General features: G+C 39.3%; 1 protein-coding gene across 3 annotated transcripts in view; it reads right to left on the reverse strand.

The window, feature by feature from the left end:
- Hacl1 (2-hydroxyacyl-CoA lyase 1) overlaps positions 1-14,271 on the reverse strand; it is a 36,224-nt gene that overhangs the window by 21,305 nt on the left and 648 nt on the right. For 2 of the 3 annotated variants that reach the window (XM_075988786.1, XM_075988785.1), the window contains exons 3-7: positions 9,677-9,717; positions 8,108-8,188; positions 5,898-5,970; positions 1,844-1,921; positions 767-861 (exon numbers count right to left, since the gene is read on the reverse strand). In XM_075988786.1, coding sequence (XP_075844901.1) covers positions 767-861; positions 1,844-1,921; positions 5,898-5,970; positions 8,108-8,188; positions 9,677-9,717 — 368 coding nt within the window. The remainder of the gene's footprint in view (positions 1-766; positions 862-1,843; positions 1,922-5,897; positions 5,971-8,107; positions 8,189-9,676; positions 9,718-14,271) is intronic. The other variant, XM_075988787.1, reaches the window with a different exon arrangement.

Below are 14,271 nucleotides of genomic sequence, written 5' to 3' on the forward strand. Positions count from 1 at the left end.
ACAGAAACACACTTCAGAACATTTTCAGTTATAGGGATGCTAGACGAACACTTTTTATACTAAATCCTAATAACGCGTTCACCAATCATCTATCTTATCTCTTGGCTTACAGTGAAATGCTTGTCAATGTGTGAATATATGTTGCTGTCATTGATTTAATAACAAAACTGGCCAATAGCTGAACAAGATAAGGTTAGGGGGCGAGCCAACTAAGGACACTGGGAAGAAGAAGGGTGGAATCAGAGGCATCTCGAGCAGATGCAGAGAAGCAAGATGAAAGTGCCATGTTGAAAGAAGTTACAGCCACATGACAGAGGGTAAATAAGAAACATGGGTTAATTTAAATGTAAGAGTTAGCTAGGATCAGCCTGAGCTATTGGCCTATCATTTAAAATTAATAATTTTAATTAATTTTAATTAAATTATGGTTATTTGGGAGCAGCTGGTGAGACATAGAGAAATTCAACCTATATGTTAATAACCCATACGTTAATGGAGATATATATCTGAGGTTATTAACTGGGTGAATAACTTTGAATAAGGAATCAGGAAGTTCCAAGTATTAGATTAGTAATTAAATCGATAGACAGTTACTAAGTAATACCATTTAAATGAAGAGAACCAAGCCTTTTGGCTAGGACTCAGTTTAATTACAAAATCATCAAAAGTATTGAGACACTTGGAGATTAACAAACTGCTAGATAAATTCTTTTCGAAGAGTAAGTATGATAACACAAAACTAAGGAAGAATCTGAATAATTCTTACTTTATAGAATTCACATTCTCCTGGAGGATCACGAGATCTGCAGGAATGTCAACGTAACAAGCACCTGGCCGACCATAGATACTGCTTCTCACTGCCTGTGTTTATGACAAACAAAATGTCTCAATTATCATATTCTTCTTCAAGTTAATCTAAAAGTGTGAAGTGAACACTAAGTTTTCTTGAGGCATTCTTAGCTGGATAAAAGTTATAATTAAACAGGGCAGTGGTGGGGCACGCCTTTAATCCCAGTACTTGGAGGGCAGAGGCAGGTGGATCTCCGTGAGTTCAAGGCCAGCCTGATCTACAAGACCTAGTTCCAGGACAGGCTCTAAAGCTACAGAGAAACCTTGTTTTGAAAAACAAAAACAAAAACAAAAAGTTATAATTAAAATTGAAATGTCCTCCATTAACTCTTATTTCTGAAAGATAGTTTCATCTAAAGGGGGATAAAGAGTTCCTGTAAGGCCCTGAGATTCATGCTCTATTACACTTGAAGATCATCCATTAGTCTCTGCTTGCTGTTTACGCTGGATCATGAACTTTTACCCACTTCTTAACCTTAACTACTTGGCAGCGTTTTCAGAAACTGTGACAATTTACGATGTATCAAATTGATTCTGTAATGCATGGTTTTGAAATAGCTCAATTATAATTTCACATAAAACTCTTGCTAGGTAACATTAATTTACAAAATGTTATTTAATTAAGTAAAAGACGATCTTATATGCAATATTCCCAAAATTTTTGCAAGTGCTTAAGAGATCATTACCCAGATATATATTTATCTTTACTTTGGTTCAAATAAAAAGATAATTTAAGGAACTAACATACAGGAGAAACTTTATTCCAAAAATAGCTTGCTTTCCCTCTGTTTCAATAATTAAATATAATGGCAGTGAACGGTAGAATGCAAATAGCTTTTTAACAATGTCATTTTTATAGTCTGGGAATATTATCGCTCCATTATGAACAAAAATAGCAGTGCTGAAGGTGTTGCTCTGCAGAGGAGTATGTGCTTGGCACATTACATGAGACACTGGGGCCAATCTCCGGAGAGCTTTTCAGTCAATACTGTACCTTTTCAATAACAGAAGGAATATGTTCTATGCTGGCTGGCCGGGCAGAGAACTTGCTATATAATCTGCAAGCTTCAACCTATACAGAAAATGAAGATCATTTAAATTCAGATCACAATTATATTGTTCTCATAAAGGGAAGATAAAATGTTCAAGTCATTACTGCTTTTTACATTTAGAGGCAAGATAGAAAAAAAAATGTGGCTTTTTTTTTTTAGGTTATCTCAAAAATACATTCAAATCACAATCAAAGTCCTTTCTCAGGATGATTCTAGAATCAAAACATTATTTTCCTTTCTCAGATTAGCAAAAATAAAAATAATATACACCATGTACCATAAAACAGGCAAACGGGTATTCTTATAAACTGCTGGGGGAGGTTAGCTGACAAGCAAGTGCCCAGCAAGGCTATGAAAATTCACCTGATGCATCTTACATCGTCTTCCATTCCTGCTGCTCTTCTCATGTGTTTTTTGCTATGCTATGGGAACATGGGAGTTGGAAGTGCTACCTCTACACTGTCTAATGCACTTTGAGGAACATGGAGGAATTTGCCCTTGATACTTTTCAGTATGAAATCTATGGAAAAGATGACAACCTTAGTCACACAGGCTTGAGGGGGCCAGGACATCCTTCAGTTTTTCAGAATCTTATGTTCATGGCCTTCAGTTTTAAGAACTTCCAATAAGAAAAGGATATTTGAATTTTAAATCAAACTGTGTTTTAATTTACAATCTAATAAACTTATTATTTTAGGAAAATATATTTTAATGGCTGACATTAATGCTCTACTCCATGCTTCATATGAATATAATTTTTAAAGTAACTTCAAATTTTCTTTAAACTATTTTACACATTTATCTCCCTCTATATGTGGTGGTTTGAATGCAAATGGCCCCACAGGCCCAGAGGGAGAGGCACTATTTATTGGGATGTGTGGCCCTGTTGGAGGAAGGATTGGGCGTAGGCTTTCAGGCCAGTGTCATTCTTTCTTCCTACTGCCTGTAGATCCAGACATGGACTCCCTGCCATGCTTCCTGTCATGATGAACCGTAAATCAGTCCCAATTAAATGTTTTGCTTTCTAAGAGTTGTCATGGTCATGCTGTCTCCTCACAGCACAGACACTGTGTGTGTGGACTGTGAGGGTGGGAGTTGAGTATCCTATCATGTCTGTTCCGAGGTTGTCAGGCTTGATGGCAAGTACCCTTTCCCACTGTGCTTTCTCACCTGCCCTAAATTTTATTTTTGTTTTGCTCTAAATCAGGGTCTTGCTAGCCTAAGATAGTCTTAAATGCACAATCTTCCTGCCTCAGCTTCATAACTGTTGGAAATACTGGTGTGTGGCACCATACCCAAGACTACACCTAAATTTCCTTTCAATTATTTATCAATTCTACTTTTCTGGATACATTAGCATCATTTGAAAACTTTTGTTACTGTTATAATTAACCAATAAAACTTTGTATTCAAGAGTATAAGGCTAAACCCCAAGGTCCAAATCAGGAGCAGAAGGAGAGAGAGCACGAGCAAGGAACTCAGGACCCCGAGGGATGCACCCACACACTGAGACAATGGGATGTTCTATCGGGAACTCACCAAGGCCAGCTGGACTGGGTCTGAAAAAGCATGGCATAAAACCGAACTCGCTGAACATAGCGGACAATGAGGACTGCTGAGAAGTCAAGAATAATGGCACTGGGTTTTGATCCTACTGCATGTACTGGCTTTGTGGGAGCTTAGGCTGTTTGGATGTTCACCTTACTAGACTTGGAAGGAAGTGGGAGGTCCTTGAACTCCCCACAGGGCAGGGAACCCTGACTGCTCTTTGGGCTGATGAGAGAGGGGGAGTTGATTAGGGGAGGGGGAGGGAAATGGGAGGCGGTGGCGGGGAGGAGACAGAAATCTTTAATAAATAAATAAATAATAAAAAAATAAAAATAAATAAATAAAAGAGTATAAGGACTTGTACCGAGGGTAGTATTTTATATTAATGCAATATAAATTCCGTATGAAACTTTGAGTATGGGTCAATGGTAGAGAGCCTATAGCATAGTTCCAGTGCATTCCTGTTACAGGTCAACCCATTCACTCAGCTGTTTTCATTCTATCACTTTTTTTCTTTAGATTTATTTAATTCTGTGTGTAAGAGTGTTTTGCCTGCATATATGTATGTACACCATATATGTGCAGAGTATCTGTGGAGGTCAGATCTCTTGGGACTGAAATTATGGACAGTTGTGGTCCACCATGTGGATCTGGTAGACTAGGTCCTCAGCAACAACAAGTGCTCTTAACTGCTGAACCATCTCTTTAGCATCCTGCAAGTTATTTTTGAAGCTGTAACATTTTGCTGACAATTTTTTCAACTTCTGAAATACTTTCTTTTCTCCTAAAATAAAAATAAATGTATAACAAGTCTGATAATTTTGAGATAATTTTGTTAATTTTTAGCTATTTCTGTAGTGTCTGAGGGTTGTACCCCAAATCCATTTTTATTCATATATCTATTTATTTATTTAGGTTCCTCAAGACAGGGTTTCTCCGTGTAGCCCTGGCTGTCCCGGGCTCGCTCTATAGAACAGGATGGCCTCAAACTCAGAGATCTGCCTGCCTCTGACTCCTAATGATTAAAGGCATGCACCACCACCACCCAGTTTTTTTTTCTTACATCTTTAATACTATGCAAAGGACTTAATTTCAGTTTAAAAATCATGTCAGTTTTTTGGGGGGGAGCGGGGGGCTGGAGAGTTAAAAGCACTTACTGCTCTTCAGAGAACCCGAGTTTGGTTCCTAACACCCACATCAGGTAACTCACAACCGTCTGTAATGCCAGCTCCAGGGGTCTCTGTGGGCACCTGCACACACACACACACGTACACACACTAAAAATAGATCTATAGGGACTAGAGAAATGGCCCACTGGTTAAGAGCAATGGCTGTTCTTCTAGAGGACACAGATTAGATTCCCATCACCCACATGGTAGACACAGCCATCTGAAATTCTAGTTCTAGGGGATCTGACATCCTCTTCTGGCCTTCACAAGCACTATACACACACTGCACAGATATACATGCGGCAAAGCATCCAGACAAATAAATAATATAACAAAAAAATTAAGTCATGTCAATTTTGGTATAGATCAGCAGATCTCAAACTGTGTGTCATGACCCCTTTGGAGATCAAATGACCCTTTCATAGGGGTCACCTAAAGACCATCAGAAAACACACATATTTATATTATGATCCATAATAGCAGCAAAATTACAGTTATGAAGCAGCAATGAAAATATTTTTATGGTTTGGAGTCACCACAACATGAGGAAGTGTACTAAAGGGTCACAGCATTAGGAAGGTTGAGAACCTTTGCTTTACATCTTTTTAATTCTATATATGCACATATATCTGAGTGTAGTACCCACATAGCCAGAATAGAGCATCATGTTCCCCTAGAGCTGAAATGCCCATGGTTGTGAACCACCCAAAGTGGGTGCTGGGTACTCTCATCTCTGCAAGAAGTGTGTGTCACCACTGCCTGGCTTCTGGGGCTAACTAATAGCTTGGCTCTGCACTCACTCTTCAGGCGAGCTTTACTTGTTAGATCACATACAAAATTCCACCACATTTCATATTTTTAACAGACGTTATAAATTGTGTTTGTGAGAGGTTTTTGGTTAATGTGACCCAAATGAGGGTTATCTGGGGAGAAGAACCTTAACCGACAAAAATACCTCCATTAGATTGCCTGTAGGGCATTTTCTTGATTAACGGAAGTGGGTGGGCACAGCACACAAGGCCACCCCTGGGCAGGTGCTCCTGAGTTGTATAAGAAAACAGGCTGCTGAGTGCGCCCTGAGGAGCAAGTCTTGCTGACCTGCTGTTCCTCTGTGGCCTCTGCATCAGTCCCTGCCTGACTTCCCAGGACGAGGAAACAAACTCTCTCATCCCTAGTTGGTTTGGGCCACAGTGTTCCACCAAGCATCAGAAACCCCAGGCAAGACAGTGTTTTTACTTCAGCAGTATTTAATCGTTGCTCAGATGGTAGAGCTGGGTACCTGAGGAAACTCCTGAAAGGCTCCCATTGTTTCTTGATTTCTTTCAGAAGAACCACCAATCACAATTAAGGGCCTGAAATAGCAATTTTTTAAAAAGATAGTTAGAAATGAGAATATAGAAAACATTCACCAGTGTCCAATGCATGACAATTATGAGTGACTAAGACAGAGAACAAAGAAAACTACATCTTCCTTGAAAACCTAGAGATTAAAAAAAATTAAGATGTAATCTGATGGGCGAGATCCCATTCTCAAAAATCACAAAAATGGAAAACGTACAGTAAATGCTTTTCTTACATCAGCTCCCTCCTTCCATGTTAAAATTAGGTTTCCAGGTACAGTGACAAAATCAACTTAATGTCTTACTGTTCCTGAGATGGAGAGAAGAAAATTTATATGTTCTTGAGTAAACCTATTTGGAAATGGAAAAATGAGCAATAGTTCTCAATTTTCATTTCTCAAGGCTAAAAAAGTTCTCCACTTTTTATTTCTCAAGGTTAAAAAATACATCAAACTGTCTGTCCTTCCAGAGGTCCCGAGTTCAATTCCCAGTACCTATCTAGAATGAGCTCTGGTGCCCTCTTCTGGCATGCAAGCACACATGCAGGCAGAACACTACATAATAAATCTTAAAAAAAAAAACCTTTAAGTTTGATGTATTTTTTTAAAATATTTATGTATTATGTATACAGTGTTCTGTCTGTGTGTATGTCTGCAGGCCAGAAATGGGCACCAGACCTTATTACAGATGGTTGTAAGCCACCATGTGGTTGCCAGGAATTGAACTCAGGACCTTTGGAAGAGCAGGCAATGCTCTTAACCACTGAGCCATCTCTCCAGACCCCAGACTTAAATATCAATTTCTAAGGTAGATATGGAAGAGGAAGACAAGGAAGGAAGACAGGAAGAAAGAAACACAGTGAAGCTCAGACAGACAACTCTGTGGGTGAGGGCAATTGTTAGCAATCCTAATAAGGTGAGTTCAGTTCCTGGAGCCCATGATGCAGGAAACAGCCAACCTCTGTGGGTTGTCTCCACATGCTAGGTCCTGTGTGGGTATGCACAAACACACACACACGCACACACACACACAAAGTGCAAAGAAGAAAATGTCCTTCACATTAAAAATGTTCTCAATTGATCAGAACATAATCCCCTTCATCCTATTATTACTGATAAAGTAGCTGAGAGAAGGTTAAATAAAGGAAGGATGGAGAATAAGCATTAAACAATTTATAAAGCAAATTTTAACAAATCAAAGAATACAGTTGCTAACCAGGCAAAGCAAGATAATGGAAACACACTTCTACATACTGAACAAAGGTGTTTAAAAACTCTCAGCTAGGAGTAGTGCTATAGACCCATAATCCTAACTACTCAGGGGCCTGAGGCAAGAGGATCACAAGTTTAAGGCCTGTCTGGGGCATGTGTGTTCAAAGCCTCCTAGACTAACTTAATAAGATTTTGTTACACACACACACACACACACACACACACACAAAGCTTAGCTGGGTGTAGTGTCAAATGCCTTTAGTCCCAGTACTCAGGAGGCAGGCAGATCTCTGTGAGTTCGAGGCCAGCCTGGTCTATAGAGTAAGTTCCAGGACAGTATTATTATGATTATGATTATTCCAGACTAGCCAAGCCTATATAACATAGCGAGGGTCTAGGTTCAATATTTAACACATTTTAAAAGTAGTTCTTTATTTAGAACTACAAGCATGCTCACATCCATAAACACAAATACATACAGAGAATGAAACTCTAAAATGTTCAGTGTTTCTTTCTTAGTGATGGACTTAGTATGTTCTTCCTAGCATTGCATATAATAAAGGCTACAATGTTGTTTTGATACCTATAGTGAACAGATACTATAGTCAAGCAAATCAACACTCACAATGTCACAGTTACCTTTTTATATATCACAGAAGTACCCCAATCTACATTTGTAGCAAATTTCCAGCATTCAGTACAATATTATTAACTCTTGTCCTCGTGCTGCACATTGAACCTCAGCCGCGGCAGGCACCTTTTGACCCCCATCTTCCCCATCTCCAGTCATTTCCCAGTTCATGACCTTCTACTCTGTTTCCAAGCATAGCAGGGTGGACTTTTGTTTCCCCCAAGTCTTTCCACTGTAGATCAGTTCTACTTTTCTAAAACACACAAAGACACATTTAAAAAGTTTTGAGCAAGAATGATTTAATTACCAGCAGTTCATGTTCGCATTTGCCATGCCACCCAAGGCGTGGATGAGACCTGGGCCAGAAACCACAAGGCACACTCCTGGCCTACAAGTAAAGCAGAGTTATCAACAGCGTCAAACCTAACAGCAGAAAGAAAAGAGGTGTGAATGCCAACCAGCTATCTCAGCTTTGAACACACCAAGTACCAATTCGTATTATGTTAGTTAGGGTTTCCATGGAAAGTTCCTGGTGGAAAGACATGTAGTCTTTACTATAATTGGTAAACAATTATTAGAATATCTTAATTAAAAATGAGTAACATCAAGTTTCTTTTAAGATATAATGTACATTATTACCGTCACATTGTATTTTACTAATCTTTCGTATTTTGCTCCAATCATTTTGGGTTGGAACAAGTTCACTGATTACAGAAGCAAATTTTTGACAGCCACATATATTTTATATGGATTTTTTCATTTTCTAACAAATAAATATAATACACTCAATCTCCATGAGGCGGTGATTCTAGATGCATGGTTTTCCTCCCCATCTTTCTGAATGCTTTCTGCTGACACAGTTCCTGAGCCTAAGCCACTCAGCAGTGAAGCCTTTACATTTCCCAATCTTTCAGACTTAAAGGAACACTAACAACAGTTCTAAGTAACCAGAGCAGTACCATCCCCAGCAAGCCCTACAGATATAGACATCCTCCCTCCCTGTGCAATTCGACAGGTCATGGACCCCACACAGTCACTGAACACTTTCAGTGTGGCCACTACGAAAAAGCAGTTCTACTTAGCATCTTGGTTATTTTTAATTAAATGGAATAGCTACACATCGCTAATGCTACAATACTAGACAGTATAACTCTAAAATGTTCAAAATAAGAATTTCAAACTAAACTGTCAGTTTGTAAAAATAATCATCATTCCAGAATCAATTAAAGCATCAAGGACTGTAATTTAAATGCTTTCCAGGGTCAACAAAATCGCAGATAAGGCCACAGAATAGTTCAAAGGCTGTTTCAGACAGCCTGGTTTTCCTCAGGCTCAAATTCAGAAGGTTCCCATTAAAGAGGACTGTGAGCTCTTGCTTGTTTATATTTCTAGAATTTAATTATTAACTTCACTTTTAGAATTTAAAAAAATCCTACTAATGCTTATATATATATGCCATAAAAAGTATGGTACAAATTTTAACAAAGGCCCAAATTCCACCTTAAAAAATATGTGAATGTAGAAAAAAAGTAAAATATATGAAAAAAAAAAAACCTTAGTGGTTGTGGGATTACAGTAATTTTAGTTTTTCTTCCTTTTATATTTTCTACATTTTCTAAAGTGGTTATTTTTAACAAGTATTACTTTTTAGTAAAAAGCGAGGGCTGAGTAATTATCTAACAGAGAAGACAGGAATGTGCGCTAGCAACCTCATTTGGAACCAAGCCTTTTAGATGAAGTGGCCTAAGGAAGTTAAGGGTTACTTCTTACTAATACTATCGTCTACAATCTTTTCAAGCCAACTAAGTTGTGAGTTGACATGTATATTTCTACCCCAAACTTTTCGGTGTATTCTAATGAAGTGGACTTTAGTTACCTGCCCGTCAGGTATCCGACCGCAGAGGCAGCATAACAAGCCTACAAAGAAAGGGCAGCAGGACTGAATGAGACATAGAGGACTCTGGTATAAATACAAAAAAAATCTAGTTACTAAAGGATGAGAATTTGTGCAAACAGAGGTAGCTCTGTCCCGACCCAGCCCATATCTTCTTTTAAATAATCACTCAGAGGCTTAATATTAACTGTAAAATGTTTGACTGAATAGCTCAGGCTTAATTACTAACTAGTTCTTACAATTAAATTAACCCATTTCTATTAATCTATATATTGAGATGTTACCATGGCTTTTACAGGTATGCTGGCATTTTGTTTCTTGGGCAGCATCTCTCCTGACTCAGCTCTCTCTCCCTGTATTCAATTTGGCTTCCCTACCTAGCTATATTCTGCCTTGCTATAGGCCAAAGTAGCTTTTATTATCAACCAGTGAGAGCAACATATATTCACAGCATACCAAAGGGTTATCACAGAGTAAATCTGAGCTGGTCATGGTGGTGCATGCCTTTAATCCCAGCACTCAGGTGATAGAGACAGGCAGATCTCTGAGTTTGAGGCCAGCCTGTTCTACAGAGTGCATTCCAGGACAGTTAGGGCCACACAGAGAAACTCTGTCGCAAAAACACAATGAAACAAAAGTAGTTGAGAGTTTACATAGGAAAGGAAAGGAAGAACTGGAATACTACTCATTTTTATGAGATGTGATAACCATAAATTTTAAGGAATGGCTTAAGTATCTAAGTATCTAAATTTTATTCTTTCAAGGAACGTTTCACTGCTATTTGTTATTATATTATCACCTTTAGAATCTTATCAATCATTTATGTTTGGCACTCCACTTATGAAGGGTTAGTTGATTTGTTCAGAGTCTGGTCTCATTACCTCAGGCTAGCTTTGAATTTGTTGTGTAGTTCATGGTGATTAGCCTTCCAAGTCCTGGAATTTTTAAGGTTTTAGTTTTTCTGTATTGTTTTCTACTTCACTAGTCTCTGCTTATGCATCAGTTACTTAACTTCTTCCCTTGAGTTAGATCTGATTTTCCTCTCCTAGTGTCTTGAGAAATAAGAGGACAGCACTGGTTTTAAACTTTACTAACAGATTCCCCTCAACTACTTAGGGTAAAATATCTTAGCTACATATTATGAATTATATTTGATGTTCATCTTTTCAAATTGATTAAAATATTTTCTATTTGCCACTGTGATTTCTTCAACTCATCTTTAAATTAGGGTTTGTAGCAAGGTCTGTATTTCTATTCCTCACACTGGTGATCTGTGTTTTCCCTTTTATTGTTTATTGTGTTTCCTTTTATGTGTTTTCAGATAGGTATATGAGGCAGTGAGTGTGTTGTTTCTTCTTTTTTCTTTTTAATTTATTTAACTTTATTTTGTGTGCATTTGTGTGAAGGTGTCAGATCCCTGGAACCAGAGTTACAAATAGTTATGAGTTGCCATGTGGGTGCTGGGAATTGAACCTGGGTCCTGTGGAAGAGCAGCCAGTGCTCTTAACCACTGAGCCATCTCTCCAGCCCTGTGCTGCTTCATTTTAAATGTGATTTTTCACTTATCCTTCTGTTACTGAGTTTGCTTCCACATGGTTGTTACACATTATTTACTGTATGTTTTCAATTTTTAGCAAGCAATCCGTTGCAATTTTCTTTAAGGCCAACATGGTTTTCTATCTGTTTGTTTTGAGACATGATCCCACTGTGGTCCAGGCTGGCCTTGAATGCAAGGTAAGCCCCACAAACCTGTGAGCTCCAGGAACCAGCTAGGAATTACTACGCTTGGCCACTTTTCACTCAACTGTGCTTCATTCAGTGTATAAGGAAGATAAGGAATACAAAGTTAAATCAAATACAAGATGCCGAGGAAAAAATGCTGAGTGCATTTTAAAATTATTCTTTGTCTAGGACATTATAGTGTTACTTATCTCTTTTTTTCTTTGGTTCTTCAAGACAGTATTTCTCTGTGTAGCCCTGGCTGTCCTGGAACTAGTTCTGTAGATCATGCTGGCCTTGAACTCACAGAGATCTGCCAGCTTCCACCTCCCAAGTGCTGGGATTACAGGTGTGCACCACTGGGATTACAGGTGTGCACCACCAACGCAGGCTAGTAAAAGTCTGGAGTCCAAGTGTTCTGATTCTGACCCCAGTGCCCTTCCATTCTACTGTTGATTTTGACAAGTTTCTCGGCACACTTGCTTCTTCATCTATAAGATGAATGCAGTTCACAGCACTGATAGGAGGATGAATCAGGGCTCTCAGACATGTAAAGCGCTGAGAATCAGCTTCCTGACAATCTGTCCGCTTTCTGGCCACATGATCAATGTCTCAACTACTCTAAGGAGCTGATGAATGATAATCAAGCAGTACCCAGGTATATCTTTCTCTTTAGCACAAACATGCTCTTGAATCCTGAGCCCTCTTGCATATTCCCTTCATTAAACCCACCATCTTCCCTTCTAGATTGTTCCTCCTCTCTCTATTCTCAACCTCAGTCAGTAGAATTATCATTTATAGTCTGAGTCCCTAACCTAGCATTCACCTCCTTCCTAATAGGTAATGCCTACTCTTTCCTCAAGATAGCTCTGGCATTATCTTCTGTGGGATGCTTTCTCTGAAGACTGTATTTGTCTGTCTATGTAATTTTTTTGTTGTTGCACTAGGGAAATCCAGAGCACCAGGCATGTTAGGCAAGCACTCTACCACTGAAAGATAAAACAAGCTGTCCAAATCTCAGTTCACTGGGTTGGCTCCAAACCTGTGATTTTGTTTCACTCGAGTAGATAGAGATTACAGTTATAAGCCATAGACTTTCCATAAGCATCCTTTGGCCTACCTGTCCACTCTTACGGCCTGCTGTGCCTTTAAGCTATACTGATGCAGCATGCAACAAACATTACTTCCATGAGCAATCTTCCCTGTCCTATCAGAGAACCAGCCACATACTCTGCAGCTACTGTTTCTTCATGGATTCCTTTTGTGAGGCCCATTATTCTAGATTACCTTGTTTTGTCATGCCCCCACTTTTCCCAGCTGATCAACTTGTAGTTGGAAAGTAAACCTTATTTCTTCTTTATATCCCTCTCTGCCACTGCTTATGCAACATCTACCAAGCATATAGTACATACTCAGCACATGTCTAATGCAAGAAAAAGAAAGCAGTGGCAATCACACTTCCCCTAGAAAAACAGTAAAATGTAGATCAGCAGCTATACTTTCTCACGCAGGTAAAAAAAATACAAAGTTGTTCCAAGTAAGAAAAGGGAAAGGTAAGTGTACACAGCTCAGTGGCAGGGTGCTTGTTTAGTATGCACAAGGTCCTAGGTTCAATTCCTAGCACTGAAGAAAGGTGGGGGGCAAAAGAGTAAGCAACCCAAATTCAATATCTGCCAGTTTTCAGACTGAAAACGCTCCCTATAAATTCCAAACCTTGTTGATAAACATTTTTCAATTAGTAAATAATGTAGTAGTTATCTATATTATACAAACGCCTCAATCAAACCAGCACCATGGAGATAGGAAAATGAACCCTAACGCCTGCTGCACTGGAGCTCACATTTGAGGGCAGAGAAAATGAGGCAAGAGGGGGCAAGAGGGTAGATCAAAGGGCAACAGTGGAAGAGAAAACAGGACTCTGCCTCAGCTGGACAGACAATGTTTCAAAATAGATTCTTACTCTTTTCTAAGATTTACTTTGTGTGTGTGTGTGTGTGTGTGTGTGTGTGTGTGTGTGTGTGTGTGTCCATGGAGGCCAGAAGAAACCATCAGATCATCTAAAACTGGAGTTAGAGGTGGTTGTGAGCTACCATGTGGGTTGCCAGAAATCAAACCCTGGTCTCTAAAGAAGCAACAAGTGCTGTTAACTTGAGCTATCTCTCTAGCCCCAATTCTAGATCCTTTAAATTATTTGTGTGTGTGTGTGTGTGTGTGTGTGTGTGTGTGTGTGTGTGTGTGTGGTCAGACGACAATGTGAATGAATTATCTCCTTCCTTCTTCCAAGTAGGTCCTGGCCACTGAACTCAGATCATCAGTCTTGGTAGCAAGCACCATTCAACCCCTCCATCCACAGCAGATTCTTGCCAGTGTTGCTGAGAGAGGGTAAGACTGGGCAGCCAGAGGAAACAATGTAAGTGGGATCACAAAATGTCTACTTTGCTTTTCCCGCTTCCAGATTAAACCCGGGTTCCAGTAAGAGCTTTACTGTCGTTAAGGTCTTTCAGCTTACCCCACGCCTGTTATGCAGCATGAGTCCTAGCCTTCAATCATCCATCCTGGAGATGCTCTCTGAGCCCTTGTCATGTATAGAAATCACATATGCAGCGATGAAGCAACATAGCTAGAACTTACAGCCTGATAGTGGCCACGGACCATCCCTTTCAGTTCTGACGTCTGAGCACAGACCCAAACTCAGAATATCTGAGTTCCAATGCCACTACCAAATGACTCATATTGGGCAAATTTGACTTAATCTCTCTGCATCGCACTTTCCTGTCAAGTAGGAACAGTGTGATATATGCAATGCTTTAGAGGTGATGGGACGCCGTGTGCAGCGAATAATTGTCATTCGGCCATGT

The sequence above is a fragment of the Microtus pennsylvanicus genome, chromosome 10 (genome assembly GCF_037038515.1).
Source record: "Microtus pennsylvanicus isolate mMicPen1 chromosome 10, mMicPen1.hap1, whole genome shotgun sequence".
NCBI classification, from domain to species: domain Eukaryota; kingdom Metazoa; phylum Chordata; class Mammalia; order Rodentia; family Cricetidae; genus Microtus; species Microtus pennsylvanicus.